The sequence below is a fragment of the Marmota marmota genome, unplaced genomic scaffold (assembly GCF_001458135.2).
Source record: "Marmota marmota marmota unplaced genomic scaffold, marMar, whole genome shotgun sequence".
Lineage (NCBI taxonomy): Eukaryota > Metazoa > Chordata > Mammalia > Rodentia > Sciuridae > Marmota > Marmota marmota.
This window is the reverse complement of record NW_025999949.1, coordinates 34,860,922-34,888,363: the sequence shown is the minus strand read 5'-3', so window position 1 is coordinate 34,888,363 and position 27,442 is coordinate 34,860,922. Positions and strand designations below refer to the sequence as shown.

The 27,442-nt window shown below is 49.6% G+C and overlaps 1 protein-coding gene across 4 annotated transcripts in view; it reads left to right on the top strand.

Annotated features, from left to right (window-relative positions):
• The window catches only part of Trappc9 (trafficking protein particle complex subunit 9), a 501,039-nt gene that overhangs the window by 100,267 nt on the left and 373,330 nt on the right, over positions 1–27,442 (top strand). For all 4 annotated transcript variants that reach the window (XM_048802178.1, XM_048802177.1, XM_048802179.1 and 1 more), the window contains 4 exons: positions 1,971–2,097; positions 5,330–5,462; positions 9,776–9,939; positions 22,328–22,480. In XM_048802178.1, coding sequence (XP_048658135.1) covers positions 1,971–2,097; positions 5,330–5,462; positions 9,776–9,939; positions 22,328–22,480 — 577 coding nt within the window. The remainder of the gene's footprint in view (positions 1–1,970; positions 2,098–5,329; positions 5,463–9,775; positions 9,940–22,327; positions 22,481–27,442) is intronic.

The following is a 27,442-nucleotide window of genomic DNA, read 5'->3' as shown; positions in this document are numbered from 1 at the left end:
GCACAGATTCCAGCGTCTGCACTCCTCCTGCTCGTAACACCAGCAGCGTCCCCTGGCTGCAGGGTGACTGGAGGATCAGGGCGCAGGGCAGAATGAGCAGACTGTTGACTGTGCGGGGTCCAGGCTTGCCATCCTGACGTGCTCCCAGGCCCAGCGTAGCTCTCCGAGACTCGCTTGCAGTCGTGCGTCCCCGGGAACTGCTCGGCCACCTTCGTGGTTGGGAGGAGGTCCATGGGGGGACCCCCTCCTGGTCCTCCCCACCTGCGTTCCACCCTCAACCTTTGCTGTGTTGCCTGCAGTGCTGCTGTCTGGTGGTGACATGGAAAGGGTGTGTGGAGCTGAGGAGCGGTCCCGCCTGGCACTGGGTAGGCTGCGGCTCTCCAAAAAGCATCTGTGCCATGCAGTAGGCCTGGGGCCTAGGTGGAGGGTTGTGCCTGGCTTGGAGTCGGGACTTCCTGGAGACTGTTTGGTAGTCATGCTTCCTGCCTGAGTGCTGAGAGACCCCCGCGGCCTCAGCCTTGCTCTGGGCCTTCTGCTCCCCACCTCCTGGCCAGGACAGGCTGCCTTGGGAAGTGGCTCTTGGGTGAGGCCTCTCCAGTGTGTCCTGCTCCTGGCCTGGACAGGGAAATGAAGTGCTGATTTTGAAGTTTACCTGAGACCAGCACAGATTCCAACACCTGCGTTCTGCCTACTTGTGACACCCGCAGTCAGTGTGTACAGAATTCCCCTAGTGATTAGAGCATCACAGCCACGCTACTCTTCCTCACTTTTTTTAAAAAAAGTATCTTTCACTTTTATCTGGCTTAAAAGTAATATATGCTATTATAAACATTTAGGAAGAATAAAGAATAAAATAAAAAGCTCTATTTGGAGATGGCCCACAAATCATGGTCAAAATTTCAAAACTGAATCATGAAATATTTTGACCATATGAAACATTCCAGGGAGTCCCAACACGCTCATGTCCACCATCCACATTAACAAATGCTAATAGTTGGCCATACTGCTTTAGCTGTGTGGAAAGGAAATAAAAGAAGCCAGGAACAGTGCTGAATACCTAATCCCAGTGGCTCAGGTGCCTGAGGCAGGAGGATCACAAACCAGCCTCAGCAACTTTGTGAGGCTCTAAGCAACTTGGTGAGACCATGTCTCAAATTAAAAAATAAAATGGGCTGGGCATGTGACTCAGTGGTTAAGCCCCTGAGTTAAAAAAAAAAAAAGACAAAGGAAATGCTAAAATAAGATATTTTGCCTAGGGTCAGTCTAACTGCTTCCACCCCTGCCCACAACATCTAACCACACATGGATCATCTGACAGCGCTGGTCAAACTCCAGGCACGAGGTGCACTCAGTCTTTCAGAGCATCCTTGCTTCTGGGTGCTGTCTGTGAACAGAGTTGGAAAGGTGTGCATGCACACATACGCTCACATTTGTACACACATACTCTACGTGCATGTACAAACACACACACACACTAATATCTGTATCTGCACACTCACCTCTGCACTCACATACTTGTTTGCACATGCACCTCTGGGCACACACACTTACACATGTATCCACACCTCTGCACACTCTCACTTGTTTGCACATTCTCCTCTGCACACACTGTACTTACATGTGTCCACACACCTCTGCACACACACACTTAGGTTTGCACACACTACACTCACCTCTGCACACACTACACTCACATGTGTATCCACACACATTTGTGCACACACACCTCTGCACACACTATGTTTACATCTGTATCTGAACATGCACCTCTGTGTGCATACACACTCACTTTTACACTTCTGTTTGTACACACTGTCTCTAAAGCTCTCTGGGTCTTTTGAGACCATCAGTCTTGTCTTCCTGACAGTCCTAGGTGTGCCTGCAGTGCATGCCTCAAGGATCGGATAGAACTGATCGTCCATGATGGGTTTGGGTTGAGCCTGCTCATGATGCCCCTTCACTTGCTTCAGGGGCTCCTCACCAGTGGCGTGGAGTTCGAGTCTCTCCCTGCTGCGCTTTCCCTTCCTGCAGAATCTGGTCTGTACCCGGTGACACTTGTTGGGGTGCCGCAGACAACCGGAACGATCACTGTGAACGGTAAGGAGAATCCCTTTCTGGTTCTGCTTGCAAAATGTTGCTGAGCGTTTATATCGCTTTGTTGAGGTCTAGAGCTAATCACCTGTCCTCTAGTCCCGACCATGAAAAGATGAGGACGAGGCTGCGATGGCATTTCTTTGGGATGAGACCTGGGAAAACTGGGTTTGAGTGTGTGATGTGGCTGCAGTGGCTGTGTCCTGTTGTGGCAGGTCGTCACGTTCCCTCCCCACCGCACCATCTTCCTTTGTGTGGTCCTCTGGAAGTCTCCAGACACGTGCCCAGCTTCTCCCTGCCCTTCGGCTGCCATGACTTGTCCTTGCTGTGGTGCTTTGTTTGCTCCTGGAGGTGTGTGCACATGCTGGGGCCACTCTCCACCTCTCAGCCTCCAGCTGATCCCTCAGTGTCCATCCTTGGTGCCAGCTTGTGTGCACTTCTCCTGCCCCTCAGATGTGGCCAGAAGGGCTGACTGTGTTATCAGATATTCCTCACATTCTGCATCCCAGATCCAGCCCCGATCACCTCACCGTTCCAGAATGCCTAACCCCAGGTCACTAGTGATTTTTAGTATTTCCCGGACGAATCCAGGGCCTGCTTTTCATTTTTTTTCCCCTAACCTGACTCTCAGAGCCCATCCTTCCCGCATGGAGAGCTGTCCTCGGCGGCCTTCGTGACCCACACCCTCTGGGTTTGGTTACTGTAATGGTGCACGCCAGGCAAGTGCTCCACCGCTGAGCTGCGTCCCAGCCTCCCTTAGGTCTTCTGCTGCCTCTCTGGCTCTTGCTTCTGGGTCTCTTTACACACCGCACGTGAAACCAGAACCACTGCCTCTCCTCCCAAAGTGGCACCTCCCCCTGTGGCCGCAGCCGAGTGATGATGCCACCATGAGTCAGTTGCCCTCGCCAGCTTCTTGGGAGTCGTCCCCAGTTGCTCCACTTCTGTAACTCCCTAGGACACCTCACTGTCTCCCCAATAGGTGAGACTGGCCACTTCCTGTCTTGCAGACGGCAGTTCCCTTGCAGGGTGGTCTTTCTGGCCACGGGCCTGCTTGCTACCAAGTCTGTCTTGCAGGCTGCAGCTGGGCCTTTTGCAGTGTGTGTCGTGCCTTCCTGTGCTTTATTCCCCATGTGGCCCGCCCCTCTGTGGACTCCTCTTTTCCCTTCCCTCCTGTGGAGCGGCACTTGAGTCTCATGGCGCCTCCTGGGCGGGGCACTGTTTCCTAAGCTCTCCTGGATCCTCTCCACCCAGGGCTTGCTCGCTGCCTGCAGCTCTCAGTGAGGCTTCCCTTCTCAGGTGGCCCAAGCCTCCTCTGGCTCCCCTGGGCTCCGCACACCTTTCTCCTCCTTGTCACTTGTGGATGTGCTCCCTGCTGGCCTTTCTTGGTGGCCAGGCCTGTCTCACTCTGGAGCACCTCAGTGTCTGGTGCAGAGCCCCTCACACCAGAGGTCTTTGTCATTTCCTCCCCGAGAAAGGTGCAGACTTTGGGGCCAGTGAGGTGAGGGCAGGCGTAACCCCAGGTTGTGTGTGTTGTGGAAGTACCAAGATGGAGGCCAGCGTGTGGAGGTGGGACTCGGGGAGGAGGAAGGTCAACAAAGGCCTGTCATAGCAAGTGACCTGAGTTTTGAAGGCCCCTGGGAGTTGTCCAAATGAATGGAGTGGGAGTGGGGAAGCAGGGGTGGGAAGCAGAGTGTAGAAAGGGCTCTTGAGCAGAGCAGCACCTGGTCGGAGATTGGTGGTGGGAGAGACCAGTGGTGTGCTCAGGGAACCAGGGTGGCCGGAGGAGGTGGTCCAGCGAAGGGGTGGTGATGATGGGGCTGGAAGGCAGGTAGAGGGCAGTCCTAGGGGACCTTGGGAATCACCCTAAGGATACTGACTGCTGCCTTGAACAGGGGCAGGGTGCGGTGGCAGGAGTGTGGGGGCCGGGGCGGGGGGGATAATTAGGCCTGGAGACCTCTGTGGAGGAGGAGAGCTGGGGCTGATGTGTAATGGTGACCTTGGGGGCCCCCTTGCTGTGACCCCTGGGTGTCTGTGACAGTGAGCCTGGGGGCCTCCAGCTGATCCCTCAGTGTCCATCCTTGGTGCCAACTTGCGTGCATTTCTCCTGCCCCTCAGATGTGCCAGAAGGGCTGGCTGTGTTATCAGACATCCTCGTGCTCATGCTAAATAGTTGTCATCAGACTTGGGGTTTTATAAGGTAGTTGTTTTAAACAATAGGTAAGAGAAGGAAAATTATTTTCATCAGGAATTGTAAAATAATGGTTGCTTAGCAGACAAAACCACACCATGATAAGATCTAGAGAGAGAAGAGTGTGGGGGCATTAGTGGCAAGGGGGGTTTTGGGGAGGAAAATGTTTGCCAGTGAAGGAAGCCTTCCAGGACTTACTCTAGAGAGCAGCGAGCACAGGGAGCATGGCTGGGAGTCCTATGAGCTGGGAGAGAGCCTGAAGCTGCAGGGGCGGTGGGGGGGAGGATGTGGGGGAGGGCTGCTGGGGGAGGGCAGATATCAACAGGGATGGCCTGGTTTGTTGGTTTCTCCCTTTGGAGATCTGTGTATCCCAACATGGATGCGCAGAGAAGGTGGTGCCCTGGGCCTTGGGCATTAGGTGCTATTTAATCTCATTGCACAGTGAATATTGTTTATGATAGCTATCTCTTGAAATTTCAAGGGCCATTTTAAAGCTTTGCTTAAACAATTTTGTGTGCTTATCTAACCAACATATTTTTTTTGGCTTGGGAAATTTGATAATCTTAAATGATAGTACTTGTACACATATGGCAGATTGGCCGTATCACATAGCAGCTATAATAACAATAATTGGCTCTTGAACTTTCATCCTCATCAGAAGGTTTTGAAGCATTTTTTTCAGGTACTCTTTCAGATACATTATGTCCTGCAAAGGAATATTAACTACCATTTTCATTTTGGAGATGGAGAAATCTGAAAAGCAAATTAGTAAAGGGATGAGATACTGATTATCAGGTGCTGCAGATTTGTAGTTTGCAGGGACCTTTACATCTGCCCTTTATTTGGACCTGGTCAGCATGTGAAATAGGATAGTGCCACTACCAGCTGCGTCAACATGAAGATACCGTGGGTTCTAGTTGGAGGGGCAGTGTGGGGAGCTGGTGGGTGGCAGGCCAGGCCTCAGGCCCAGGATGCCTGTGCTCTTCTCACTGCTGCTCTGGGTGGGACGTGGGCCTTGCCAGGAGGTGTGAGTTCTGCCTTGCATTCCAGGCTACCGTACCACTGTCTTTGGTGTCTTCAGTGACTGTCTGCTAGATAACCTCCCGGGAATCAAAACCAGTGGCTCTACCGTTGAAGTCATTCCCGCCTTGCCAAGACTACAGATCAGCACGTCTCTACCCAGGTAGTGTTTCCAAGGAGTGGCTACTAATTGTTGACAAGACATGGTCTTATGGATATTTTTTCAAAATATTTTTTTTAGTTGTAAGTGGACTTAATGCCTTTATTTTTATTTATTTATTTTTATGTGGTGCTGAGGATTGAACCCAGTGCCTCGCCCTTGCTAGGTGAGCGTTCCACCACTGAGCCACAACCTCAGCCCTCTTATGGATATTTTTTAGTTATACATGTTTCAGAATATCTAAAGAATCTGAGTTAATTTGAAATTCTTTGATCAGAATGTGGCTGAGATTTTTTGTTCTTTTTAATTTTATTGTGGTTTTAAAAATTAGTTCTAATCAGGTATACATGACAGAGAAAGCTCTTTGATTCATTGTACACAAATGAAGCACATTTTTTTGCTTCTTGGTTGTACATGAAGTAGAGTCACACCATTCATGCAGTCATACATGTATCTAGGGTAATGATGTCCATGTCATTCCACCATCTTTCCTGCCCTCGTGCCCCACCCCTTTGACCCATCCAAAGGTCCTCCACTCATCCCATGCCCCCCCACCCCCATTATGTATTAGCATCCACTTATCAGAGAAAACATTGACCCCTATTTTTTTGGGATTGGATTACTTTGCTTAGCATGATATTTTCCAACTCCATCCATTTACCTGCAAATGCCGTAATTTTACTCTCTTTTAATGCTGAGTAATATTCCACTGTGAATATATATATACCATAGTTTTTTAATCCATTCGTCTTTTGAAGGGCATCTAGATTGGTTCCATAGTTTAGCTATAATGAATTGATGCCAATAGTTAATATGATTTGCTGAACATGAATCAGAACAAAGTTGAAATGTTTCTTACAAGAACTAAATGTGGAGTTAGCCTTTGGAATCCTTGCTATTGGGATTTGTGATATTTTAAACTTTTGCTGTTATGAATAATGAGTGTCCTTTTGGCCATTTTAATAAAAGGTGTCCTGGGATTTTATGAAGTGTTTTAAAAACCACCTCATATGTTCAACAGGCCCTTTTCATCTGCCAGGCGCTGTGCTAGGTGCTAGGGCTATGACAGTGAGCATGTAGTCCTGTCCCTTGCCCACAGGAGTCCTGTCAGAGGCAGAGACTGACAAGCATCCATGCTGTGACTGGAGTGCTAATGGAGCCCCTGCACTGGGAAGGGCTCTTCCAGGAGGCCTCTGCAGTGACCAGGTGGGGCCGGAAGAGGCGTGAGCTGTGTGAGTGGGCAGGTGGAGCAGCTTCTGGTGGAGGAAGCACCATGTGACTGAGGAGAAACATGAAGCAGAAGAAACTAACTCAGATGAAGCACAGACCTGATAGTAAGAGTTGAAAAGTCCAAAACTTTTAGAAGAAAACAGGAGAAAGAATGTTTATGATCTTGGGTTGGGCAAAGATTCTTTGATGTGATGCCAGAAGTAGGGTCCATAAAATAAAATGTTGATGAATTGGGCTTCATCAGTATTAAAGACCTTTGTACTTCCAAAGACACCATCAGGAAAATGAAAACTCACAGGCTGGGGGAAAGTATTTGCACATCATATGTCTGATAAAGAGCTTGTATTCACATAAAGAGCTTTATAAAACTCAGTAATAAGAAGACAAACAACTTAATTAAAAAATTGGCAAAGGATTCAAATAGCTGTTTCAACCAGAAGAGGTCCATGCAGCCCAGAAGCAACCTGGAAGAGGGCTCAGATCATTAGTCTCTGGAGCTGGCGTCATCTGAGATTCCAGTTGCAGGGTGACTGGACACAGTCACCAGCCGTGGTGGTGAGGCGGGGAGGAGCTGGACCTACACTTAGTGCTGAGGGGAGCAGAAAGTGGCATATCCCTTTCAAAGACACTTTCCTAAAAAGTTAGCATAAGGCTACCTGTGACCCAATAATTGCAAGTCAGTCTCAACACATTGACACAAAAAATTGAGCATGAACATTCGTAGGAGCATTGCTCATAATAGTCAAAAGAGCAGAAGATACCCAAATGACCATCATTTGATAAACAAAACTTGTCAATCTGTACCATGGACTATCACTCAGCAATAACAACAAGCCAGCTCTTGATAATGCTTCAGCATACACGCACCTCAGAAACGTGCCATGCAAAAGAAGCAGACACAAAGAGGAATCAGCTGGGTGGTTGCCTTAGGCAGCCATGGGAGCAGGGCTTGACTGCACGCACCAGGGCATGTCCTCTGAGGTGCCGGAAGTGTTTTCAAACTGGGTATCAGGGATGGTTGAACAACTTTGTAGGCTTATTAAATATGATTGTAGACCTAAAAGGGTGAACGTGATGGCCATAAGTTATGCTCAGATAGATCATTTTGCTTTGTCTTCAGTGTAGGGCAGACACCTGGTCTCAGTAGAGGCCTTGGCAGCCTCAGGAGGATAGCCTTGTCCTTGTTGTCCTGGGCAGAACTGCCTTAAGCCCTGTTACTTCAGCAGCGGAGCCTGCAGACTCCCATCAGGCCTTGCTCGCCCTGACCCACTACTTTTCCTGCTACTGTGGCAGCTGGCAGGTACCTGGTCAGGTACCTGGTCGGGCCTTAGCAGGTGGCTCCTGGGTTGTGCAGAGATTCTAGGCGACTGTGGAGGCTGCTCACACTTGCTAGCCCCCACCTGGAACCCAGCTGAAGGGTGGGCAGTGGAAGGTGAAAAGGCTCCCAGGCAAAGGCTGTTACCAGGAAGGGAGAGGATTCCAGGAAAAGGAACTGTGAGCTCCCTGCTCAAAGACCATCCCTCCAGCTGCACGAGAGGTGACGAAAATGGGTGTGCTAGCTGTGGCTTTGTCTCCCTCATTTTTCTCTTGCTCTTAGAATAGTTGTCAAAGATACTTTGTGCCCACCTGCTCCATTTTCATGGTCCCATGGATGGGCACACACACTCTCAGGTATTGGTTGCCTCGCCTGGCCTGCCCAGGGGGCACCTGGGGCTCTGGGAGTGCACTCCAGAGTGTGCGTCCTCACCTGGGGAGAGAGACTAGATGTTGGCAGGGGGAGTTTAACTCCAATTTGGAGTTAAAGTGCTGTTTTTTATTTTTAAGAATGTGTATATTTTTCTAAGGTGATTTTTCCACTTTAGGTGAGTGTTGATAATATTCTAAAATCAACATACCTGAGACGGATGCAGCAAATCTGCTCATGTTTATTGACACCTCTGGTATGCGTTTGGCCTGGTGGGATGGGACTGACGTTTAGGAAGAACTCCCTTGACCTGTGCCTGTCCCCTGTGTGAGCTCAGTCTAGAGGGAGGATCAGATTGACTGCAGCCAAGAGTTCCAGCTGCTCCTGCAGTGGACACCAGTGAGAGAGTTCTCCTCCCGGGGGCTCAGGAGCGCTTTAAGGCACGATGGTGTACAGGCTCCCAGGGCTTGTGGAAGTCAGTCAGGTCCTGCAGCAAGGAAAACGTGCAGGAAGAGGGACCAGCAGTCACAGATGCAGACCACAGTGGAGCAGAGTTAGATGCAGAGGAAACATAGGCGGGGTCGCCTATATATCATTGTTGCCAGCAGACCTTGGTTCCAGCTGTGTTTCTTGGGGTCCTGGTTACCTCCTAGGCAGAAGTCTGTTTGCTCCTGTGGCCTGGGAGAGAGAGACTGGGATAGTGAGTAGTGTAGAACTTGGGCAGAGCTCACAGACTACAGGCCTTGGACAGGGTGTTGGTGCAGGAGCCTTAGCGAGGAGGCCCCAGATGCTGGGCTGTGCTTGTATGTAGGGCTGGCCATCGGGGCTTGTCCTGCGGTGCAGGGCCTCACTTGAGTGGCAGGAGGACAGAGCCCCACCGTTGCTTCCCTCTGTTGCCTGGGTCTTTGTGGGCGTGGCTCCTGGCTTGCACTTGGGAGACCAGGTTGGCCCTGTGCACTCCTTTATCTCCCTGGCTCCAGTTCCAGTAGGAATTGTTCTTAGAAGTTTCTCTTTAAGTCCATGATGTCCCCCTTCTCAGCATGAGCAACACCTCAACCCCCCCCCGCCCCCCGCCCCGTGTGCTGCTGCGTGTGCATTAATTCGTTGCTTAATTTGTGTCCTCCACAATGCAGTAATTAAGTAGTCTTGCCCTTCACACACACACACACACACACACACACACACACACACGAGCCATGAAGCCTGAGTGAGGGTGACCAGTTCGCAACACGCAAAGCCCAGGCGGGTCTGCGTGTGGGAAACCCTGGAGGCGGCAGCTGGCCCTGGCTCTGAGGCCCATGAGTGAGGCAGGCTGCTGACCTGATGTGAGTGAACAGGAATGCTGTCCGCTCTGCCCTCTCCTTTCCCCCTTGCGCTCACGGTGGTTATTACTCTTATTTAGATCCGCACATTCGCTGCAGCCCTCATCTGGTGATGAGATATCTACTAACGTGTCCGTCCAGCTGTACAATGGAGAAACTCAGCCACTCATCATTACACTGGAAAATATTGGAACGGAGCCACTGGAGAAACTGGAAGTCACCTCGAAAATTCTCACCACCAAGGGTAGGTACTGGGAGGAAGGGCTGTGTTGCCTCCTGGCAGAAGATACACTTTGAATGACCAACACTATTGGCTTAAAGTGGATCTTAGACTGGGAAATTTAATGATATTATTTAATTTCACCTCCTCTTCCATTTTGAGGACCAAATATATGCAGTAGACAGAAATTCTCTCTTTAGTGCAGGATACCTTCATGTGCTACTTGGAATTTAAGTTAATTGGTTTTAGGGTTTGGTTGATGTTTGCCCAAGCAAGCTAACATTGAATGACAGAAAATTACAGCCTATATGGTAAAATTCTTTCACATCTGTCTTGCTTTTACAGTTTAGCAACTGGGAAATATTTTTTTCCTTCTCTCAAATAAACCTAAATTGTAGATTGTGTGATCATTATTCCTCGTGAGCTGTCTCTCTTTCTGAAGCGTGACTCTACCTGTCTCTCCCCTGGGAAGTCCTTGACGGGCTCCCTGTTGTCCCTGGTGCCCAGAGCCCTGTGTGACCAGGCCTCCCCACAGTGCTTCAGCTTCATCCTCACCCCCTCCCCTGGATCCCATTGGTGTCAGTCCTCAGGAGCCAATTTCCACTTAACATCTGCTCTCTCTTCTCCACCTTAGGATACACCATTTCCTCTGCCTCGAACTCAGCTTGCGAACTCCTGCTACTACCCCTTTTGCTTCCTCAGTGTTGATTAATTTGTCCTTTGGTGTCACCTGCTCTCCCGAAAGCTTTCCTAGACTGTGTTATTGGGTCCTTCTTTCTTGCTCGGAGTACCCTAAATTACCACCGCAGTAGTCCTGTCTCCACGCTACATGGTGACTGCTTGCGTCCGGTCCCTCTGTCTAGCAGGCTGAGTCTCGCAGAGGCACTGACTAGCACGTGTGACAGGGTGGGTGTCCACTACTGAGGGGTTGTGGATGGAAAGCCATTTTCATATTTCCAGAATGAGGCTTATAGAACGACCGTCTTGTGTGTTGGTCCGGAGTGACAGTAAATGTGGGAGCCATCGTGACATTTTGATAAGACGCCCCCCCGCCCCCGTGTGCTGCGTGTGCTGCTGTCTTTGCATTCTGGCTGTCCTCCTTGCACTCTGGCTGCCCTCAGCTGCTTCTGTGCCTCCAGGCTCTGCCTCTGCTGGGGCTGTCTCAGCACCCGCCTCCCAGGACACCTTGGCATGGGTGCTCCGTGGGCCTCTGAACTCTTCCAGAGCTTTTTCTTGGGTCCGCCTTCCCTCCTTCCCACTCTGATTAACACAGAAGAGTTGAGGGATTCGTAGTGACCCTGGCCCTGCCGTCTAGGCTCTGCAGTGAACGTTTTGTTCCTCACAGGTCCATCCAGCCTGCTTGTCATCCATTAACCTGTCTTATTTCTTAAAATACTGTTTAAGGACTTGCAGGTGTCAGGACATTTTATTCTCCAATGCTGCAGCGTGCCTCTCACTGGAATTCAGTTATGTTTGTAAAGTGTGTGTGCAGTGAAGTGCACACGTCTCTAGTGTGCCGTTTGATGAATCCCAACTAACACATGCACCTGTCTAGCCCAAACCTGCAGAAGATCTTCATCTCAGGAGACAGTCCCTCGTGTTCCTTCCCAGGTAGTTCCTGTTCAGCCTGGGAGGCAGTCACTCTGTTTCATGTTCCTGGTCATCCTTAGTGAAAGCTTAACAAGGCAGGAGGTTGGGAACACCCATGGCAACCAGACAGAGTTCCAAGGGAGGTGCTGTGTGCAGTGCTCCACGTGGACACTGTGCATGCATTCACCTCTCTGCCCACAAGTTGGATTTTCCCATCATGCCTTGCACATGCCTGATCTGTTTTTGGTTGTCTTGCTTTTCTGTGCTGACATCTGGTTGATTCTGGCACGGATGGGGAGGGTGTTACTGCCTTCACTTGATGGACAGGGAGAGTAAAAGCGGAAGGGGTCAAGGACCTATCTCAGGTTCATAGGGAACCAGAGCGAGAGCCAGGGCTCCCCAGTCCTCTGCTCCGGTGTCCTCAATCTGCATCCTGAGGGAGGAAGGCAGACATGTAATATAGCAGGGTGTAGCCGTTTTCAGAGCAGTGGAGTTACAATGAAAAATTAAAGCTATCATTCTTTTTTTTTATTATTGTCCCAAGCTGCAGTACATTTACATGTGGAATTAAATTAATGAAAACAAACCATCTGCTTCCAAAATATACAAAGGGAATATTTCCTGTTGCTTGTGCTCTGCAGTCCCCGGAGGCTGTCAGCATTAATGCATGACCTGTCCTCCAAGGGGATGAGAAAATGTCTGCAGCGGGGAGCTGGAGCTGGTGGCCTGTGCTGGGAAGAGCGGGGAAGTTGTGGGACCCGGTGGAGGATGTTAGTGGCATCCCTTTCCATGTTAGCATCATTTTATCTGAAGCCCTTTGAGTTTCTCTTCTTTAGAGGTTTCTTAAATATCTGCTTGGATGCTTCAGCACGTGGAGTTACATGCTCCCTTCCCTGGGTTCCCATGCTGTTTTCTTGTGTGCAGTAAGTTGGCTTTACATCTCAGTAGTGACAACAGCCTTTCCTCTCTGGCTCTCCATGTGCCATGTGAGTGGCACTTCACCACGAAATGCACAGAACCACTTCCAGAGATCTTCTGGTGTGCATGCGGTGTGTGTCCTTTTGTCTCACTGCTGTGGCCTTGCCTAGGAGCTGAGGACAGTACTGGTGACAAGCCGGAGCTCATGAGCAGGAGCACTGGCATCCTCTGCCTGGGGCTGTCATCTGGGCGAGGCACTCTTTCAGAACGTGGAAAGCTCCTGGACATTCCTGCATACAGAAGCATGTCCCTGTTCACAGGTTCTGCCACAGAGATGAGTACTCATAATCTGCCCAGTTCCAAGATAAGGATCATCTATCATGTAATGCTGTCATGCTAATGACATACCACTTGGAAGCAGGTCTGTAGAGTGTGAAAAATGTAACTGCTTCCTTGCTTAAATAATTATAGATTTTGTTGTAATGAAGCCCAAATTAAGGAAAATTTATTAGCTTTTCCTCACATGTCCTGAGAATGTGTGTGTGTGTGTGTGTGTGTGTATGTGTGTGTACAGTCAGATATACCTACAGCACACACAGAATCACACACACACATCCCTTAGCTCTTCATTCTCCTCACTTACTTTTTTAACAAAAAAATGATGACTCCATTTCAGTATAATTAAAAATTTGTAAATGCTGTGGTTGGGATAGGATTCTCTTTATTGCTTATTACTTCTCTCACAAATGTCATAGTCCAGCATTCCTGCAATTGGCAAGTATTAATGGCTTCGTGGGTATTGAACATCGGCAGCAGTGACACTCTCTTTACTATTTTCAGAGTGACATAGCCAGTTTCACTTGATGGCACTGACCTGAACTACAGCATTAAGATAAGGACCATTATTTCAGATACTGAATTTTCCAGAGGAAACAGTGGCATAAGCATATGCTGTGCTCTGGATTGATGTTTCTTGTGCGATTCCTGTCGTGCTGTTGGGTTGTGGGAAGCTCCTTTAGGTGTCCTCTGCCTCACACAAAGTGCGGGGAGACAGAGAAAGAGGCCCGCTTGCAAGGCACAGGACTGCGGTAGGTCTGGCAATTGCACCTGCAGCTCCTGTGTTGCCATAGGCTGCCCGAGAGTCTGCACAGTTCTGTGCTGTTTCTAGATGCAAATACTTGGACTCTTTGGCCTTAGAAGGGAACGAGCCATTTCTCGATCAGTGGATTTGCCTGTTACTTGAATGTGTCACACATGAGCCTCAGAACTTAATACAGAAGTAAACAACACGGCGAGGCATTTTTCAAAGTGCTGAGTGCTGAGGCGCTCAGTCACAGAAATGGGTGTGTCTTGCTAAAGCCCCATGGGTGAAGCTATGCTCACCTGTTGCTTTATAATATAACCCCTTGCCCTGTTTAGGATACAGTCTTCCATGGAAGTGCCTTGTGTGTGTCCCCTCCTCTTCCTGTGCTCTTGGGTGTGGCCTACCCAGGTGTCAGTCAACCTGCTGACAGTGGACATCATGAAGATAGACTCAGCCCCCTGAAACCTGACCCCTTGCCTCATTTGAATAGCTTCTCCTCAATAAAAGGGGTCAGTGCGTGCTCTCACTCTCTCCCTCTTTCTGCGGACCCTTAAGGTCAGAGGAGCCGTCACAGCAACCCCAAAGAAAAAGGTATTTGTGTCTCTTGTGTGGTTATTTCGTGCAGCCCAGTTAGCGCAGTTTAACTAGAGTGACCCCTGAGCCTTTTAGTCGCGAGAGCAGAAACCCGGCAATTGGCGCCCAACGCGGGGCGAAAGGTCTGTGTCTTTAAGCCACTGGGACAAAAGCGACAAATGCTGGCTCCTAAGGGGACTCCAATTTAAATATTAAAGAAAGTTAGTGAAGTTGAAAGTTCTCTCCAGAAGTTAAGCATGCTTAGGATTGCAGAGTATTGTGGGCAGAATTGTAGAAAGTAAGTGAATTAGACAAAAGAAATTTTCTTTCAAGGCGTGTGGCCTCTTCCTCTTCCTGATTGCTGCTGGTGCCATAGGTGCGGTTCACCTGCTGCTCAGCGGCACCTGACTGGGCCTGAGCACGTCAGCTGACTGCTGATGACACAACACTCTCACCTGGGTGCTCTCCTGGCTGGGCCCAGCCGTCTCCTGTGCAGTGGTTCCAGAACCAGGATCAACGTCTTCAGAGGACCTAGCCCTGTGCCTGACACATGGCGGCTGAGGAGTGGCCACTTGGCTGCTCTCCTAGCACATGGGGAATGAGCTCATGATCTTGCTTTCCTGGCCTTCTGGGGCCTGGGAAACCAGACCATCAGGATTGTTAAGGCTGACTTTAAATAAGCAAATGTATGTCCCACTAATGAAGATGGTGTATTTGTCTAAATTTCCTCACTTGATCTTTCTCGTTTTCAATAAGATGTTTCAGAAATTACCTTAGCTTTCTCCCCCTTGTTTTCAGAGTTTCTGGAATGGTGTGTTAGCTATTCAGCGCTGTGACCAAAATACGGGATAGGAACAACTTAGAGGATGAAAAGTGTATTTAGGCTCACGGTTTCAGAGGTCTGACTGTGGAAGGCCTGCCCCGTTGATCTGGGCTCAAAGTGGGGTAGAACGTCATGACAGAAAGTTGTGGAGGAAAGTAGCCAGCAGGCCGAGGGAGAGGAGGAGGAGCCGGGGGATGAGACATAATCCCCAAGGGCACGCTCCAGTGACCTACTTCCCTCAGCACCCAACCTGCCTACGGTTCTACCCAGTTAATTAGTCCTTTTAAATTAGTCATCCATCAAATCCATTAGGTGGATTGATTCACTGATTAGACTATAACTCTCATAATCTAAATATTTTACCTCTGAACATTCCTACTTTAACAGGAGTTTCTGGGGGACACCTCATGTTCAGACCATGAGAAATGATGAAATTGAACAGTTCTCCAGGTAGACGAGGGTACGTTGCATTAAAACTAGTAAAACCCAAGCTGGAGACCCTATAGCAGTGTCAGCTGAGCCTGCCTATTACCAGGAGGAATCTACGAAGGAAGGGAGGGAGGGAGCAGCATCTTAGCCAGGCAGCTCTGCAGGAGGGAGTGGCTGACTCCTGGTCCCTGTCAACCCAGGGGAGCCTGGGGCCAGGGGCCCAGTGAAGAGGTGGCTGTGCCATGGGAGCATCCTAACCTTTTGGCCTGGACTATTTCTGAGTTATGCTCTTTTTATAGAATTATTGCTTTTAACATCATAGCAATACAGGGCAAAGTTTTAAGAATAAATGTTTAGAAAAATATTTCTACTTGGTATTGCTGAAGAGTGGGGCATCTGGGGGGACAGGAGAAGGGACTCAGTGTCTTCAGTTCTTCCTGTAGCTTCCACACCAAGTCCCACCTGCATTTGGGAATGGGAAGAGGTAGGACAGGAGCCAGGGGCCAGCCACCGCAGCTGGTGTTGGACTGATGGGAGACGGACTGGTTTAAACTAGTTATTACATCAGCCCAGCCCAGTCTGAGTCCTGGTTCTGGCACTTACCACCAGATGACTTGGACCAAGCCATTTGCTTCTCTTTGTGCCAGTCTCTTCCTGTGGTGGATACAGTTCTCTGTCCCTCTTCTGGTTGCTGTAATCATGGGAAGCACTTAGTACAGTCCCTGGTGTTAATAAGGATTCACTAATCAGAGTCTTCCTGTGAGCTGTAGTTAATATTGGTGCTGCTGCCACTGTTGTTTATTTATTTAGTTGCTTATTTTCAGTATGAGGGATGGAACCCAGGGCCTCCCACATGGCTAGGTGAGTGCTCTGCCACTAAGCTACATCCCCAGCTCTTTTTATTTGTCATTTTGAGGCAGAATCTTGCTCCATTGCCCAGGCTGGCCTTGAACTTGTGATGCTCCTGACTTGGCCTCCCGAGTAGCTGGAGTACAGGTTTACTACACTTCCCCAGGCTCTTTTTCCATCCCCCCACAGACACTTCCCTAGTACCTCTGTTTCGGATACTGTGTTCTGGGGAGCAGGGCCACAGTGATCATGTCCTCTTGGGGTTCAGATGTGGTCTGCAGAAGCCAAGGACAGGACTCGGGCTGTGCAGGATTGCACTCCCAGCTCCCCTTTGCCACCACTAGCCCCTTGCTTGTCCATCCGTCTGTTGTTGGCTACCAGCTGCCCGTCCCCTTGCTTGCCCTTTGGCAGAACTGTCCTGAGCACCTCCTCTGTGCTGCTGCTGTGCTGGGCACAGATGACCTCCAGCTGAGTCAGCTCTGGGCCTTCACTTGTGGGGTGCACTTGGTGCTTCCACAGCCTGTGAACACACTTCCCTGTGCTCAGAACTTTGCTCCCCTGTACCATCCCCAGTTCTGTCCTCCTCATAGCCAGTCCACATGTGCCTCCTGAAGGCTTCTCCGGTGCCTCCCAGTAGAATTGACTGCTGCTCCTGCTGCATGCTGCTCATACTCTCTTACAATAGCACTCACCTCACTTGGCTTTGCGTTCTTCAACAGTCAGACGTTTATATTACATTTATATGCAGCCACTGTGCCAGCACATGAATAATGCATGAGCACTGTCCTAAGGACTTCACAGTTTGGCGTGGGAGTCAGATGTGCTGAGCTGAGCTGAGCTCTGATTGCATATCCTGTGTCATTTCTGCTCTGTGTGACTGACCACAGTGAATGGACTTGCAGGTGCGCTCCTAGGAAGATGTCGGACTCTTGAATGAATGAAAGCCGTTCAACCTGATGCCTGTGGCCGCGCAGAATCGCGGTGCGTGTCTTGTACAGCTCAACGTTGACACAATGCCAAGTCAATGCGGAGAAGTTTGCAAAACAGGTTGATTTTTAGACCAAGTGACAGTCCTTTCAGTGCTGTGAGACTTGGTGTGTCCTGTGCTTTGGAACATGGATGGAAAGAAATGAGCAAGACGTGGAGCATGGGAGAAGTTGGGAGTTCTGAATATTAAATTCCTAGTTGTTGGGTTCCTGGTGCATCATGTTGTGTCAGCCAGCATTTTGTTGCTGTGACCAAAATTCCTGACAAGAACAACTTAGAGGAAGAAGGATTTATTTTAGCTCATTGTTTCAGTCCGTGGTTGGCTGGCTGAGGCGGAGATGTGGGTAGGGTGTGGCAGAGAAAAGCTGCTCTGCTCACAGTGGCCCAGAAACAGTGGGGGAGAGGTCAGGGGCCAGGGACAATATACAGTGTACAAGGGCCACCCTCAGTGACACACTTCCTCAGTCATGCCCCACCTGCCTACACTTCCTGTCACTTCCCAGTGGCCCATTCACAGTATTAGTCCATCAGAAGGACAAGTCCCCTGATGGGGTTAGAGCCTCGTGATCCAGTCCCTTCCCCAGAGCCCCACCTCTGAACCTAGCTGTGTTGGGGATCAGACCTTCCATGCGTGAACTTCTGAGGGACATTGCAGATCCAAGTCAGAACACATGGTACACAAGAGTAGAATGAGAAAAAAAGTACTCTTCCTAATTGACATTCAGGACCATTTCATGGGTTTGTTTTTAGGATGGAACAAGTGAACATGAGGGAGGGGATTGTTGGGGAAGGGTTGAACACTGGCCATCCCCACTTCTGGGTGGTCTTGAGCAGCCTCCTTAAGTGGGTACACTGGTGGGGCCTCTGAGAGAGTGGTGTGTGAATCGCTGAGGCAGCGCAGGCAAAGAGCTCAACATGGCCGGCTGGTGGACGTGCCCACCAGAGCAGCGTGTGGGCCTGGGGTGCTTGCTTTCTCCCGTTTTCTTCCTCTGGGCTGCAGTTGACAGGTGCCCCCACAGCCCAGCTGAAGTCTCAGTTGGTGGCATTTCTCCAAGTTCACACCTGTCTGGAAGACCATGACCTCCTGACCTCCTGACCTCCTGACCTCCTTGTTCCTGGGCATCCTGCAGTCAAGGCTGGGGGGAAACCTGGGGGACTTCCCAGAGTTAATTTTTACAGAGTCAGACTCTCAGTTGAAACACTCTTATGAAACAAAAAGCCATCCAAAGAGGCAAGAGTGGTGCTGTGGTTAGAGTGTTTGAATTTGGTATCCCTAACCAGCTGTAAATTTATGGTGGGCTAGACTGATAGCTGAATTGTTTTTTTGCTGCAGATCTGGGACCCTTCCAGGAAGGACAGCGAGTCTTATTTTAGTTTAGGCAATTAATTCAACAATTATTGAACTGTTCTCAGTGTAATTGGAGGTATAACTTCCTGAGAAATTTCTAGATTGAGGAAGACTTCATCTCCCATCTGGTCTAAGTCTGGGGGGCTTCTCCTATGCCTATGTCTTTCTACGATCAGAAATCTCCTTCAGACTCTGGCATTGTTCCTCTGTCCCCAGAAGCCAGCATACTGCTTGCCATGAGGATGTGGGTGGCGGTGCGATGGCTATTCACTGGGTGAGTGGACGGTGACAGAGGTCCGGAAAAGCACATATTTTTGGGCTCCGTGGTTTCTAGAGACGTTCATGTGCCTCCCCCACAGTTTCCACGTGCCCGTGCTGTGCTGAGTCCGTGTGGCACCTTGTCTGTCTTCACAGTGACTCCGCTGTTGTCTCCATTTACCACTGAGGCCTCTGGGGTGAGGGAGGACCTGGGGTGAGGGAGGACGCGTGGCTGCGTGTCGCACACATGCCTAGGGCAGGGTCTGGCCCCTGGTGTGTTCCTGCCTGCCTTCTCCTTTCAAGGAGCTTGGTCACATGTCCTTCACGAGGTCTTCCTGGAAACCTCTGGTTGAAGTGCTGGCCAGAGTAATGGTCTCTGGCAGAGGAGGGGACACAGGTGGACAGGATTCTGGAGAGAGCCCAGTCTTGGCCAGTCCCAGCTCTGATGCCTGCAGGTTGATGGCCTGGTGTGAATGCTGGCACTCTGATCTTCCGTTGTCTCTGTCTTGACTTGGGAATGATGTCGCTCTCGTGCGTGTTGGAAGATGGCACTTCACCAGTGCTGTTTCAGTTTTTGCCTTGGTTCGCTGGACGTGCTCCCTCCACCTTCCTTTGGAGGGCCCTGCGGGGCCAAGGCCATGCAGGAAGTGGAAAGGGAGGCAGAGCTGACCTGGGGAGTTGGGGCTCACTTTTCCTTAACCTGGTCGTACTCCTTTTAGGCATTTAACCACTTGCCAGTAGCATGGCTGCTGGAGTGAATCCATGGCTTCCGAGAGGTTTCCTAAGCTGGCAGGGTTGAGTCTGGAGACTCAGATGGTGCACACATGCCCCAGTAGATTGTCGTCCTTGTTGTCAGCTCCCATTATTGCCTGGCCCTGATATAGGGCACCATCAAAAGTGCCTGCCTCTCTCCTGTGGGGGGGCCATTCTCTGCCATTTCTCCCCAAAGTTTGCTGGAGCATTTGAATTTTTACCCTGTAATTTCAGTGGCTGATCTCTGATGTGACGCGCTTTCTTCTCTCTTAGGTTCCTTTTGTTGGACCGTTCCTCTCTCACCTCACTGAGACTTGGTTACTTTCCTCTAATTCTCTATTTCTGCGTCTGTGCCTAGATTCCATGAGAATCTCCTTTGACACCCACAGCCTCTGGAAACCATCCCAACCTAGGGCTACCAAGCCATTGCTGTCATTGCAGTTTTGCTCCCTGGGAACAGCCCTCTCAACAGTGCTGCCTTTTCCTCCCAGGGTCCACCCTCCCAGATGGTGCTGAGTGGGTCCTGACACCAGTTTGCACAACACCTGGAGACCTGGTTAAGGGGCAGAGTTGGTGCTGCTAATGTTCGTTGAGCACCTGTCAGGTGCCAGGTCTTCTGCTTACTTGGCAGGTGACCCGAGTCACGTGTGTCCACCACCTGGCTTTCAGCAGGGTGATAGTGGTGATCTCAGTGGTTAATGGGGTGAATAAGCATGGCACATGTGGAAAGTGTCTGGCGCGTTCGAGGTGTCCAGCGAATGGCTAAGTAAGCAAGAGAGTGTGGTGTGGTTTCTAAGCACCTTTCAGGGACTCCGTCCCTGGGTCTGCTCCCATTGGCGAGCACCTCTCTTCCAGGAGGCCAGGAAGAATGCCCATGGCTATTAGCTGAGCTGAACCCCAGCGTGGCCAGCTCTGGAGGACGTCACGATGGAGGTCCCCTCCTGCCTGGCAGACATGAGCTGGTTGTACATCGTGGCACCATTTGGCCTTGCGTTCTTGCAGTTAGCAGTGGACCTCACTGATCCTTCCTTCATGTGGACCTCCGAGCGCTCTGTCGTCTCCTGAATTCCTTCTACTGGATTAGCTTTAGGGCCCTAAGACCAAGACTTCTTTTTCTTTTTTGGTATTGGGGATTAAACTCAGAGGTGCTCTATTGCTGAACTACATTCCTAGCTCTTTTTAAAAAATTGTATATTTGAGACAGGATCTCTAAATTTCCTAGACTGGCCTTGAACTCCCTTTCCCCCTGCCTTAGCCTTTTGAGTTGCTGGGGTTACAGGCATGCACCACTGTGCCCAGCTAAAACCAGAACTTTCTATTTGAACTCTACCATGAAGTACCTTTGTCCAGGAAGTGAATGTAATGGCTTTGGATCATTTTCCCTAGTTTGTGAAGTTCCTTAGTCTCAGCCTCCATTTCCTTATTCAGACAAAGGAAATAGCATAGAGAATTTTTTCACAGAAAGGAGTGGTTAGGAATAGCAGCTAGCTGCCCCCCACTCCATGACTAGAGGGGCCACGGGAAGAGGGTAGTAGCAGGTCAGGAAACCAGGCCCTCTAGAGAGAGATGAGAAGATGGGCAGGGCCTGCTGGCTGTTGGTTCTGCCTTGGGGAGGATGGATTCTCGCCCCTGGCTGTGGGGGTGGCCCAACAGAGACACGCACCGTGGTGCAGAGGCGATTGATGGCAGTCTATCATCACAGGTACTCATGGGCTGACACTGAGGAAAGAGTGAACGGCCAACTCGGGCAGTGGAGCAGACCTTGTTAAGTGGGTGGGGTGCCCCATCCCTATGGGCTCATTTGATATTTCTGAGACTGGCAGGGAACTGGAGCCTACTTCTCAGGAACCTGCAGGAATGTGTGTAGATCTCTGAACAGAAGGGCTACTTGGCCGGGACCTCACCTATGGGAAGAGCCAGTAGGAAACTTGTGTGAGGCTGTTGGAGGCCATTCAAGGCCCCCAGGTCCCTTCCTGTTCTGCTTGGTGGGATGCAGCATGTGGACCAGGCCTTGATTTTTGGTCTTGTCTTATGTCCTCAATGGTTAGGGAAGGAGAGGCTGCGGGGAGCCGGGGGACCAGAGGTGATACGCTTTTCCCAGGGACACAGGTGGCCCCGTCTTCTCCTTCTCTCTCTCAGGATGTTTTGCTTTAGTGCTTCCATCTTCCCTTGGTCTGCAGAGGGTGTGTCTAATCTGCAAGTAGCACCTCAGGCCAGGGGTGGTTAACCTACTGGCTACACGGAGAGACCTTGTCAAGGGTGGCCACTTCAAGGCCTGTTCATCTAGTACCGAGATCTTGTAAGGCAGGCGGATTTGCAGTGAAGCCAGGGAAGCACTCTCCTCCACACGCCCCCGAGACTGCCCCCTTCAGGTCCCACTGCAACCGTGTCCTCTCTTTTTTCCAGAAGTTCCTCACTTGAGGATGCCTCCTCCACTAAGCTTAGGTCTGTTCCTCTTTAAAGCGATGTGTTACAGAAAATCTCATGTAGAAGTTTAGTTTAACTCTAGTTTATAGGATTAGAGACGATGTTTCCTTCATGGGTGAGAAGGAGCTGCTCATCAGGAGTGGAGGACTCAGCCTGAAGAGCCGAGTGGACCACCTCTTTCTCTGCTACCAGTCCTTTCCACAAACAGGGGCGACTGCCTCACAGCATCTCTTGATTCTGGAGTTTTCTTTGATCTCTTGTCTCTTAAGTGCTTTTATCTCTCATTACTTTTAAGAATGTGTCAGCATTTTCTAGGGGGATCAGCAAGTACCTTGCCTCCCGTGCTTCATCTGTACCATTGTTGTTATCCTAGAAAAGCTATACGGTGACTTCTTGAGCTGGAAGCTGGAAGAAACCCTGGCCCAGTTCCCGCTGCAGCCTGGGAAGGTGGCTACTTTCACCATCAGCATCAAGGCGAAGCTGGACTTTTCCTGCCAGGAGAATCTCCTCCAGGACCTCAGCGATGGTGAGTGCTTCCCACCAAGTTTAGCCGGCACATTCTGCTCCTGTGCAGTGCCCCATCCCCTGCTTGAGGCCCGCTGTGCTGTTTTGTGACTTGCTGGCCAGTTGCTTGCTGCAGCGACTGAGACTTCTCCTGGCACTTTGTTAGCAGAGTGAGTTACTGCATATGCCTAAAGTAATAAAAGTACATTTGAGCTAAATGGTTTCTTAATTCTCACTCTTTACCATTTTGTGCTCATTTGCCAGGAGGTCAGCCTAAATTAGTGGAATGTAGGAATTGCTGCATTTTTTCCAGTTAACTGCTGTGATCTTGCAGACTTCCAATTAACGGTGATGATCAAGTGCTTCCTCTGGGTCTGCTGATTTCTGCAAGGAGATGGAGTCTGGGGAAATGGGCATTTGTATTTGTTGCGATGTTAGGACTGGCAGACAAGGGCTAAGATTCTGCAGATCGCTTATGCCAAATGATGAAGCTGGGTCCCTGTGTTCATTGACAGCTTTGTGGGTATATTAGCCAGCCCAGTCTGCTCTAACGAATATGCCACAGACTGCATGGCTTAAACAATAGAAGTTTATTTCTTATAGTCTGGGGCCAAAGGTCTGAGATCATGGTGCATGGTGGGTTTCTGGTGAGGGTCTTCCTTCTGAATGGCAGGTATTATCTTCTCGTTGTTACCTCTCATGGAGGGTAGGGAGATTATTTCTCTGGTACCCGTTTCTCGTCTTAAAAGGGCCCCAGCCTATTACATTAGGGCCCCATTCCTGTCACCTCACAGGCCCTGTCACAAGATAAAGTTAGGTTGAGAGCTGGGGCTTCAACATTTGAGTTTTGGAGGGAGACGCAAACTTTCAGTCTGTAACGTGGCTGTTCTTGGAGACAGCCAGTGGATTCTGTCTCTAGAACTTACTGAGTATGTGACTTCGGGTAGCTTAACTTCTCTATACCCTAATCTCCAATTTAAGAAAGGATGTTAGCCCCATTTCTGGGTGATCATGTGGACTTGCACACCACCTGGAACACGGTGAGTTTGCAAGTGTTAGCTGTGTGAACGAGTCCTTGGAACACCTAGACTCACGAGTGTGCTTCTTCTGGAAGATCCCTGTGGGTTGATGATGTTTGTCTGGGGCCTGGGCCAGGAAGCTTCCTGGGTGACATGAAAAGAATTAGCTCTGCAGCCCTAGGGGCAGCAGATCCAGCGGCCTGGGCTTCTCTTTCCCAGCCAGTCTGTCCCAGCATCTTGCATGTGGGGAAACAGTGCTGTTCAGTGAATGCAAGACACTGCACGACCAGCTGTGGGTTTTGTTTTCATGTGACGGGAAATTCCCTTCCATACTCTTTCCCTCTGGGAGTCTCTGGCTTTGGGGTGACCTTGTTGCAGAAGTGCACCCTGCCATTTCTGCTGGGGCCTTCGCACTTGCCCTTTCCTCACCTGATGGCCCTGCTGCACAGCCTGCATGGCCTGCTCCTCATTCTGCAGCCCCTAGTCTAAACCTCCCCTTGGGGTGAAGCCACCTTGACCACTCGCGGCAGAAGTCTGTCCCGCTGCGTCCCTGCTGCTCTGTTCTTCACCTGCCCACTTCTAGTGCTCTTCCTGGAAGTGCCTCGTTGATTGGTTCTTTCCTACCTGTCTCCTTGCTTTAGAGTAGGGAAAAGGATCCCGACTGTCCTCTGTCACCGCACCTAGATAGGTTCTAAGGGTGTCCGCATTTGCAGAGCAGGTCACAAGTGAGGCTTCTTTCGCTGCTTCTCCCCTCAGTGGGGGGTTCCACGTTGTATTCCTGTTCGTTCTGGTGAGGATTTCCCCGCAAAAGATCTCTTCAGGGAGTTATTGAAAGTTTTGGCTTCCTGTGCAGATATATGGCAGTAAACTCCTGTGCTGGTTCCCTATAGTGTGGCTATGTCAAGATCCAGCAAGCTGCTCTGTCTTAGCTTGTGCTCCTGCAACAAGACACCACAGCCTACTGGACTGAGCGGCATGCTGACGTCTTATGTGTGTGGAAGCTTGGAAGTCCATGGTCAGGGTGCTGGCAGGTCTGGTTAACGGCAGGGGCTCTCCCCTGGTCTGCAGATGGCCATCTTCTTGCTGTGACCTCATGCAGTGCAGTGTGGGAGCTCTGCTGCCCCCTCTCTTCTTACAGGAGGAGGCTATCATCAGGAGGTGGTACTCAAAACTTTGTCCTACCTGCTTCCTGATTGCCCACCTCCTGATGCCATCCCACTGCGGGCCAGGACTTCATTACATAATCCAGTCCATATACCCCTCATAGAAGTCACCTTCTGTATTCTCTGCAGTGTTTAAGAACCATTGTGCAATCTGCATAAAATGCTAGTTCTTAATGAAATATTAATTTTACAATATAGTAAAGGTAGGAAAAAAGTTTAGTGTTGCAACATGTTAGAAACTGAAAAACTCATGTGGATTGAACATTATATCAGCACTTAAAGATATCAGATGAAGCAGATGCCCTCAGCCCCCATTTGTAAACTGCCCTTTGCCACTGAGCTGCAGTCTTCTGTCAGTGGACAGAGGGTTGCCTGGGTTCGGACTTCTTTGTCCCAAGAAGGGAGTATGGCAGCATAGATGGTGTCCAGGCCTGGGAACCTATCCAGACACCTCTCCTGCAGATGCTAGGGCATCATCCCCGGTGCTCTTGGGAAGTAGAGTTCTGGCTGGGACTTCTGGCATGTGAGCAGTCAGAGGCTGGGGACCGGGCCTCCACTCCAGGCTGCCTGCGTCATGTTATTCTTGAGGAAGGATCTAGAAGGCCTCAGGTGGAGACCTCAGCTGTTTGTGTTGGGTTGGCCGTTTGAATGTACATGCCCAGTGCTGCCTTGTTTATTATGTTTCTGTATTTCTTTCTGCCTTTGGCAGAGAGTAGTCTCTGCTCTTCTAAGTTGAGAGTGAGGTTGCAATTTAGGATTTGTAGTCAGGCAATGCCTTCTTCTAAATTTTAAGATAAAACCAAACCAGAACCAGAATTATGGTTATTAAATGGCTTGAGATGGAAGGCAGGTCAAATTCCTGGTCAGTTAGTCACGTGAAACAGAACATGGTCATTGGATGCCCTCTTTATCACTAGAGTTTAGCAGAAGCTTTGGCCAGTTGTAGCTTGCAGTACAATTTGCTATGTAAACAGATAATCTTAATGGGCAAATTTTATAGGGGAAGAAGTTGGACACAAGAACCCATAGAGAGTGTGGTCCCTGGATGGTGCCTTGTTACTCCTAGTTCAGTCTGAATATTCAGTGGCAGGGGCTCACTGTGGCCTCCTGAAGCTGGGAGATGACCCCTCTGTGGCTCTCAGTCTGACCATCTCAGAAGCATTGAAAAAGACCCAAGTTTTCAGGTGTGAACATATTAAGTATGATTATTAAAATTAGATGCCACTTTAAAGATGTATTGCAATAAGTAGAGCTGTCACATAAAACTAGGATACTGGCTTCAGTGTGTGCTTTCAGCAGATGGGAGGGAATTAGTATTTGTTGAGCATTTTCAGATAGTGTGTATGCAGGTGGGCTGGCCACTTATTTGTATTATTTTTATTTAATCTTCCCGACAACTCTATGAAGTAAATGTCAATGTTACAATTCCCACTTTGTAAAACAAGTGGGAGGACTGTTCTAACTAAAGGAGATTGAAGAAATATGACCATCAGATGCTCTGCATAGTCCTTAATTATATCCTGGATTGAAAAGCTAAAGACATTTTTGGAACGATTGGGAAAACTGAATATGTGCTATACATTAGATAATGTTATTATAACAATGAAATTAAAATTATAGCAGAATGTTTTTATTCTTAGGAAATTCATTCAGAAGTACTCAAGTATGAAAGATAATTATGCCTGCACTGTCTTTGATATGGTTGGGGAGTCTGAGAATGTGAATGTAGAGAGAAATAGAATAAATGTGTCAAGTTATTAAAACTTTAGATGACTTTTAGATGAAGGGCATATGGGCGTCCATTTCTATTCTTGTAACTTTTCTGTAGGTTTGATATTTTCAAAATAAAAAAGGAGAAAAGATGCCTTTGTAGAGCACTGCTTTGATTTATTATGTTTGATTTCTAAGTGATTCTTAGCAAGCAAATGTTTTCCTGGATCTTCCAATTTTTGGGGCAGCATCTGTCTTCCTCTAGGGTAAGACAAATCAACCTTTCACTTAGAAGAAGGTGTATGTTTTCTTATCATTACAATATGCAGGAATCTTGATTTCTTGGAATTTTATATTTAAGACTAGAAATCTTGGGAGATGGTGAGAAACTTTCATAGGCCTTGTCTATCTTTGAAATATCCAGGAAGTCAGCCTGGGCAACTCAGGAAAATCTACTCCTGTAGGCAAAATGTACAGCTAAGCCAGACACGAGGGTATTGCCATGGTCTTCAGAATATAAGCTACATGGCCTCAGCAGCATGCAGAGGAGACAGGGAAAGTCACTGTGACAGACTAGGGATCCCCGACAGCCAGTGGGTCCTCACTGGGCAGTTCAGTGTGGTCGAGAGCAGCAGCTGAGGAGCTGGGGGCATCTTGCACATTTCAGCTGATGATAAAGAACTGTTCTAGAGGGAGGACCACTGTGGGCAGCTACCAGGAGTGGACTTGGGAGTGCAGAGCAAAGGAAGGCGCAGCTGCACACCAGGAGGAGCACGGTGCTGGGCCGCGTGGGGACCACGGCTGCACACTAGGAGGAGCATGGTGCTGGGCCGCGTGGGGACCATGGCTGCACACCAGGAGGAGCACGGTGCTGGGCCGCGTGGGGAACCATCCCGGGTGCAGAAGCACAGAGTCAGAACAGCCAACCCTCATCCCCTCTCCTAGAAGTTCACATAAACTGGTTTCCTGTGAAGATGGTCTTAGTAGGAGAGGGCCCAGGTCCAACCTCAGGAAGTTACATTGAAATCATAATGAACACAGTGGCACAGCAGCACACCAGGAGAGCAGGCCACAGGCGTGTGCTCATAGCCC